We start from the raw sequence: 8,272 nt of genomic DNA, 5'->3' as shown, positions 1-8,272 counted from the left end.
TGCTGCAATCGTACAGGGCTTTGGTGAGTCCACAACTGGAGTAGTGTACAGTTTTGGTCTCCTTACCTAAGGAAGAATATACTTGCCTTAGAGGTAGTGCAACAAAAATTTCACTAGATTGATTCCTGGGATGAGAGGGTTGTCTTATGAGAAGTGATTTCATTGAAACATAAGGTTCTGAGAGGGCTTTACAGGGTAGATGCTGAGAGGCTGTTTCCCCTGTTGGAGTCGAGAACTAGGGGGCATAGTCTCAGGATAAGGGTTCAGCCATTTAAGACTGAGATGAGGAGGAATTTCTTCACTCAGAAGGTTGTGAATCTTTTGGAATTCTCTACCCCAGGGGGCTGTGGATGCTCAGTCGTTGAGTATATTCAAGACTGAGATCGATAGATTTTTGGACTCTAAGGGAATCAAGGGATATGAGGATCGGGCGGGAAAGTGGTGTTGAGGTCGAAGATCAGCCGTGATCTTATCGAATGACGGAGCAGGCTCAACGGGCCGTATGGCCTACTCCTGCTCCTATTTCTTATGTTCTGACACTGACAAATGGTATTAAATACCGTCCATTTTGTTACACTAAAACGTTCTCAGACGTGTCTAATACATTTTCCAATAAATACAAATTCTGTGATTTAGACACTCATTGCTTAGAATGCCTAAGATATATTTTGGCTGCACTTACCACTGTATTGTGTGGACAGATTATGTGGGGCTGACCCAGATGATTTGTTGATGCAGCCCCAGTATATTTTAGGCATTCCAAGCATGCTTTTACAACAACCGTAGGTTTATCCAGCACTTCTCACATAACAAAATGCCCCAAGATACCTTACAGTGGGAAGTGGTTGACACCATGCAGTGAGAAACTTGGTCAGACTCCTGATAGCATGGTCTGAAGAGGTCAATTTTGAACTGACCTTTGAAAGAGTTGAGACAATACACAGAAGTTACAACATAGAAACAGGCCATTCGGCCAACCAGTCTGTGTCACTGTTCACCCTCCACGCGAGCAAATAGTTCTAATCACATTCATCTATCCTGTTACCCTATCCCTTCATCCCCTTTTCCTTCATCCACCTACCCAATTTAATCTTGAATGCTGACATAGTTTCTGCCTCAACCACTAACCCTAGAATTCCAGAGCCTCACGAATCTGTCAGAAGTCTCTCCTGCCTTTTGTTCTAAATCTCTTGCATTTAATTGTGTATCTATGGCCCCTCGCTCTTGACCCAACTACTGGAAACTGTCTGTTTCTATCTACCCGTCCCATCCTTTCATAATTTACACCCCAGAATCTGAGTTGTTCTAATGAAAAAAAGACCCAACATTTCAAGTGTCTTTATATTTGTATTGATGTGGTGGAATTTGGGGAAGAGAATGCCAGAGTACAGGGGCATGGTGGCTGAAAGCTAGGAATGAGGGGGATTGTGGGGGGGGGGGGGGGGGGGCAGACAGTAGACTGGAGTTGGAAGATTAGAGTGTGCAACCTGGTACGCAGGGCTAGAAAAGAGTGCAGAGGAGGTTGGAGAAGGCTTGAGTGATTGGAAGGCACGGACATGGATTTTAAAATTGACGTACTTTGGCTTGGAGTTGGTGGAGGTCATCGGGCACAGAAGTGATGGGTGTGCAGGACCTTTGTGGTCTGTGTTCTATCCTACGAGTTGTGGATTAGTTGTAGGTTGTGTAAGGTAGAGTTGAGGGTGCTGGCAATAAAAAACATTGATGAAATTGAGTTATTGAGGTGATGGGAGCCATAGATGAGTGTTCCACCAGCAGATGGAATGAGGTATGGTGGAAGCACGAGTGTCTAGAGATGGAAGTGTTGCTTCTGAGAGACTGAATGTGGAGTTACGGCTCAGCTCAGGGTTAATCAGACAATGAGACTGTGCACTTGAGTTCCTGAGGGAACAGCCAAGGAGTGATAGGTTCGATGCTTGAGGAGTAAGGTTTCTGGCGGAGTTGACCAGGATGGCTTTGATATTGCCAATTCTGAGTTGGTAAATGTTCTGGATTATCCAGAACTTAGTGTCAGACAGGCAGTCAGACAGTAGCGTGAAGTTGGAGGGGTAGAATTGGGCGTCATTGGCATATATGTGGAAGCTATCCTCGTTTATCCTCCCCCAACCAACACCACTGCAAACAAGACAAAAATGAACCAATCGTTTGTCTCCTGGCTATTCGTGGGATCTTACTGGCACAGAATGGCTGATGCATTTGCCCACAAAACAACACCAAGTAGTAATTGTATTACTGGAATGTTGCACTGGTAGTTTGCTCCCTGCTTTCAGCTGCTGGTGCTTTTTTGGAAGTCGCAAACACAATGTGAAAGGACGCACCATTGAAATTGGAGGTCGACATCGAGTAGTTAGCGTCCCAGATGTCGCAGTTGTACTGTGTGGCAACACTGATATTGAACTGTTCCTTCAAAATGAAGGTGTTCAAGATCCTTAGGCCCAGAAAACCTCAATTCTGGGGACAGCAAAGTAGCAGGAATAAAACATCAAAGTTTTCCTAATCTATGGGAACTTTGTGGCCTTAGAACCTTCTGTACTGCTAAAACAAAGTTCCTTGGTATAAGCAGTGGAATGAGAGTCATGCAAACCAAAACAAATTCTACCATCTGTTTACACTCTTTTAGTTGACTGTGGCGTCATCTAGGGCTGGACTGGTCTTTCTAAAGATATGCAAAATAATTCTTCAGATGGATTCTATTCCAAACCACGTATTTATGTAGCCAAGAATAACTCCACTTCAGAAAACTCAGCATCTGAAGTGTACAGAAATCATGTGCAGATGTTCTGTGGAAGGAAGGCGTAGTTTGCAAGTTTCAGAGGACAGAGTATATCAGTACTTGATCTCATCACAAACTGTTGGAAGCCTCAGAAAGCAACAAGTTTCATTAAGTTGGCATCACTGCAGTTTATTAAGTTACTTCAGTACCACACACATCACAACTCAGCACATCTTTACAAGTCAAACCTTCCACACAACTGTACACTCTGAAATCGAGGAATAATCAGAGACTTAAATGAAAGGGAAAAAAAAATCAAGATTCTAATTAAAATAAGAACAGCTATTTATACCAATCAGGTTTACAACTCTCCCATCCTTGTTGGTGTAAACATATTCACACTTCCAACATTATTTTCATTGATATTACTACCAATACATTTACAAACTAAAATACATATGTACAGTCTCCATTGTTTATACGTACAATTTCAAGCCACTGGAAAAGTAAATGGCATCTATATCTATATTAAATTACTCAACACCCATTTCAAGTGTTCTCCTGCAAAAACATTAGCACCCTGTATTGACAAAATGTGCATATTAAAAATACCATAATTACAAAGTAAAATACAAAACAGAAGGTCACTTGATTTATCAAGTACAATACGGAATACATTCCATAACATATACTGCAAATGGTAATCTAGGGCATAATGGTAAGAGAAAATACAGCTCAATGTGAAGGAGGGGGAAGCTTAAATAACTTAAACACAACTATTGCATTGGCTTCTTTAATGAAGAAGGCAGTTAGTATGGAAAATCTCAATTAAGGATTCAAACTGTTTTCTTTTGTTGAATTCTGCTGCATACCATGTTATTTAAGTGACAAATATATCAATTTACCAAAGGGAACTGATATATTAAGGCAAGCTGTCCTTAACTCAATGGTATATGTTTGGGGCGAATCCTGTCTAGATAGCATCCACAGTCTATGCATCGAACTGTCAGCCACACTTTACAGACTGCACAGAAACACAACATCTGTTTAAAGTGTACAAGTACTTCCTATGCCAACAATTTGGGAAGACTGGGTGTGTTTGATAGTAGGACATCATATTCAATAGTGTCAAGGAAAAACTACTGAAAAAGCCTAAATTGTCTGCTCTAAGGCGGATGTGGAAGAAATATTACCGTTTCCTTCAAAATTTTATTTAGCTCAAAACGGGTTGCTGCTGATGTCGCCCTGCTTCTCAACTGGTAGATAAGACGGTACTTCCAATAATGATCTGTGCAACTGTCTTGCATACTACACCATCTGCTGTCCATTCATTGCTAATTCCATAAAGGCAAGCAAAAATGTTGCTAGATTTGCAATCTCAATACCCCAAACCACTGTAAATAAAATCTGCTAAAACAACAATGGAGAAATTATGCTAAAACTTGATTATCTGTGCAAAATATAAAATTAATGGATATGTGAATGCAGCATCAACATGAATAGTTAAATACAACAGTAAAACAAATGTGCAAACAAGGTTATTGTATCAAAACTATACTGCAGTGGTATGTGCTATAAAGCAAACCGTAGGGGCAATTGTCATTCTCTGGGGATCTATGCAGGTTCCGTTTTAAAAATAAAGCTCACAACATACCTTCAGTCATGTTGCAAGCAAGCTTTTCAAAGTGATTACATTATGGCTTAGCAATGAGGTTTTGAAATACAATTAGTGTAGGTTCATTCCCCAAAAAGGCCATTGTCCATTAAGCAGGTTAAAGATAAATGTGGGGCCAAAAGTGAATGCTTACATAATCTGAAAAAATAAAATTGGAGACGACAGCTGGAAAAATTGAAGTACAGAATGAAAGTGTAGCATTTGATTGAAACTTTGCATTTACTTGCAAGCTGTAGGAAAAAATTTTCAAAGTACTTTTAATTTCTAGCTCCAATATGTGAAATGGGAGGTGCAGCTGGTTGCACTGTGTGTTGGGTGTAAAGTCCAGTTTAATGGAAGTTACATTAAAAAAGGTAATGGATTTGAGTAAACTCAGGTTAAGGAGGATACCTATGTGAAGTTTGCCATAAGTAAAAAAAAAATCAAGGCCTCTTCCAGGGTCGCATAGCTTCAACACCAGATTATGTTTGTAGATCAGCATATCTATTTTTGCAACACTTTTAGAGCAATGAAGTTGTAACCCAAAGTCACTTTTTCAGAAAAGAATAATTCCAGAATATCAACATAACCTTGAGGTGTGATGGTACTCTGACATTTGGATTCCTAATTCCTTAGGCCAATGCAGACCAACCATATCAGTTTAGTGTGAAAATTCTCCCAGTAAGAATGTGTTTCCAACTAACATTAGTGATGTGCTAACATGTTAGAACTGGTTAGTGAATGTTACTAGGGTGTTGATTTTCAGAAATAAACTAGCCAACTATTGGTTTTGCGCATCATCACTGTCTTCCAACAGTTCATGTGACTCAAAGATAGATTTGCTACAATTTTGCACTGAACATTAAATATGAAAGATTCTTGAATTTAAAATTTTTCAAATGTATTTCACATCAGGTCAAACCACTCTATCCCTCCCATGCTGGCCACCTACAGAAACTCGAACAGCTTTTACACAAGTAATTCCAATTTTAGAGAGCTGCAGATCACCGATAATATTACTGTTCCCAAGGTGTGGAGTATATGTCACCAGCACCCACAGCTAAACATAAAAGGAGGATGATGCCATTTACAAATACACAGAATTCTCAACATAGTGATTAAGACAGTTATTACTTATTCAAGGTTGTGAATATTAAGGCAACACACTGCAAAAGAAAATCCATTTCATCTGCAATATGCCATTCCAATGTCACATCAGATACAAGTAATTCAAACCGAATAACAGAACACACTAGTTGGAGTAGACGATGAGAGTTTGAACAGCAAAACACACTAGAGGGAGTAAAGGGAGAGAGTCTAAATAGCAAAACATGGTAGCAACTTTCAAACTACCCAAAACAGCAAAGGGCAAGGTTGCTTATACACTACAAACAGCTAACACAGATAGTTAGAGGTGTATGTGGACTCACATCAACACTGGCACATGTGGAATGGCACAGCCTTGGGTGGATATACAAAACTGAACGAGACCACCATTCTTCCCTCCCTCCCCAAAAAAACATCTAATTCATCCGATCATCTCCTTCTCAACAAAACGTTCACCAGGCTCTTGTTTCCCACAATATGCAGTGGGATATCAAATCTAGTTGTGTGCACAGATAAGCAGTCAGTCGGACACAACATCACAGGATCTGCTACATAATGCTCACTTGACACCGGAGATAATCTGCACACTCACAAAAAACACATATCGTATTAATTTTCAGAAAATTATATACCACACTCCCAATTACCTTTTAGTTTGGCTTTAGAATTGCTAAATAAATTTTAATTATGCCTTCTGGAAAATCGCGACATTATTCTGCAGTGATGACTTTATAATAGCCTCAGGTTTGAATGAATTTCAGCTCAGCTTTTAGACATTAGCATGGCTTCATTTTGAGATTAATAGTCTCAAAAATGATAGAATGCAGAATTACAAAGACACAATTTAATCTCACAGCTCCAAAGATATCCATATGTACTCTGGTTTCACACATCTGAATTATGCTCCCAAAGTTACAGTCTTGCTACACACAACCATCCAAAATTCTATTCATAAAGCTAACAGAATCTCAGGTTTGAGAAAGCTTTATAAAGTGAGGTGTGTTTTTTGTCATTTATAGATATCCAACAGTCCTCAATCGGGATGCACTAGAAAACTTCAGGCCAGCTTTTGTTCCACATCACCATTTCAAAGAGGATAATCAACCAGTATGCAATGCATCAGTTTGTATTTGTCTGTAGCTTATTCCATCAACAGTTTTCCATTTTGTCTTCGTTGCACATCAGCCAATGTTACTTTTAGCAGTGGCTGGCTCTTATCTAGTGAAGAATCTTACTTCTTTCCTAACACACATCAGCCATTAACTAGATTTTTTAAGCTACAGGCAAACATTAAGTTTTATTTCTCGTGTGAACTATACACAAATGTCAAAAATTAAACTTGTGTTATACAAAAGTGCAAAACTTCAGTGGATACTCAAAACTGCTATCAGAACAGACAGACCAATCTTCAAAGCTGGACAAACCAAGCTGTTACTTTAGTTGCCATACCCATGCAAATTACCTGCCCCATAACCCCAGCTTATTTTCAACATGTGATTTAGATGTTGATTAACATGCAAATAAAGTGTTATGTCCTGTTGTGAGCTATTGAGTTTTGCACCACTGATCTTGGGTGAAGCTACAGTACCACTGGTTTATATAATTTTTATTCATTGTCCCACATTAAGCAACTTAAGTCTCTTTACAAAACAGACCATCTCTTTGCCTTATGTGTGGCGCGTTATTTTCAAGCACTGCAGTTTTGATTAGATATACTGGCTAGCTAGTGCCTAGAAACAACTCAGTGCCTAAGCTGATTACAACGCAAACCACCTCATCCAGGACTTGAATTAACCATGGAGGTAACCACCACGATCAAGCTTAGAAGCCGTGCAGAGGTATCTTTTTTTTAAAAAAAACATTTCTACAATGCTCCCAACCAACAGAACTTCAAAAGCTCCAGCACATTTGAAAAATTAGGCAAGAGGGAGGGTTAACAAGTAAAAACAGCAAATCCATTGTAGCCCAAGGCTAATAAGCATTCTTTGAAAGGGAAGGACAATTTACAACGCACAGTTATGGGATCTGGTGGCAAAAGCAACATTTCTTTCTTGAGGGGAAGAAAAAAGAATTATAAACTGAAACACCAGTTTTATTTTTAAAGTCTTTCTCAAATAAATATTGTAACAGTCACATGGAAAGGCATTCATCGCACAGAGCCTTAGGTACAAGTTCACTTTGGTGCCAAGATTTGGCTTGGACTATGACTTCTGTTCATTCGTCGTTATCTGCTGTGACGGACTTTCTGGCTTCAAGATCTGGTACGTGATGAGGTATTCTGGATATGCCTGGGTAAATATGTGCAAGTGTTAAAATGACTTAAATGCATAGGACAATGAGACAGGATAGTACACAAACAGCAACTTGAAACCTGATATTTGATTAGTGGAATCTAGGGCTGCATTTCCCAAAGAATGGTTTCAAGTCTGCCAGACATACATAATGATAAATACGAGCCTGAAAAGATAAAGATTTTTTTCTGAGGCTACGTTACTATCGCCAAAAGTCCCATTATCCCTCTGCACCATCCCCCCCGCCCCCCACCCAACTAACTCCTGCAACAAAGAAAGTGGGTGGGTACGATCCTCCTAGGTGAAGGCTTGTGCCTCTCTGGAGCTGACCGATAGATGACACCATTTAGCACACAGCAAAGCCCCACACGCAGCAATAGGATCAATCAGCACTTAGTCTGATTTCTATTAGCTGAGGGAGGATTGCTGGCCAGGACACCAGGAGAACTCCCTGCTTTTCTTTCATTATTGACATGAGGTCTTTAACGG

The 8,272-nt window shown here is 39.7% G+C and overlaps 1 protein-coding gene across 3 annotated transcripts in view; it reads right to left on the bottom strand.

The window, feature by feature from the left end:
• Positions 1-2,894: 2,894 nt before the first annotated feature.
• The window catches only part of tnksa (tankyrase, TRF1-interacting ankyrin-related ADP-ribose polymerase a), a 144,351-nt gene continuing 138,973 nt past the window's right edge, over positions 2,895-8,272 (bottom strand). For all 3 annotated transcript variants that reach the window (XM_067983374.1, XM_067983376.1, XM_067983375.1), the window contains one exon: positions 2,895-7,780. In XM_067983374.1, coding sequence (XP_067839475.1) covers positions 7,694-7,780 — 87 coding nt within the window. In that variant the 3' untranslated portion in view covers positions 2,895-7,693. The remainder of the gene's footprint in view (positions 7,781-8,272) is intronic.

This window comes from Heptranchias perlo, chromosome 4, assembly GCF_035084215.1.
Source record: "Heptranchias perlo isolate sHepPer1 chromosome 4, sHepPer1.hap1, whole genome shotgun sequence".
Lineage (NCBI taxonomy): Eukaryota > Metazoa > Chordata > Chondrichthyes > Hexanchiformes > Hexanchidae > Heptranchias > Heptranchias perlo.
This window is presented reverse-complemented; position numbering and strand designations above follow the sequence as displayed.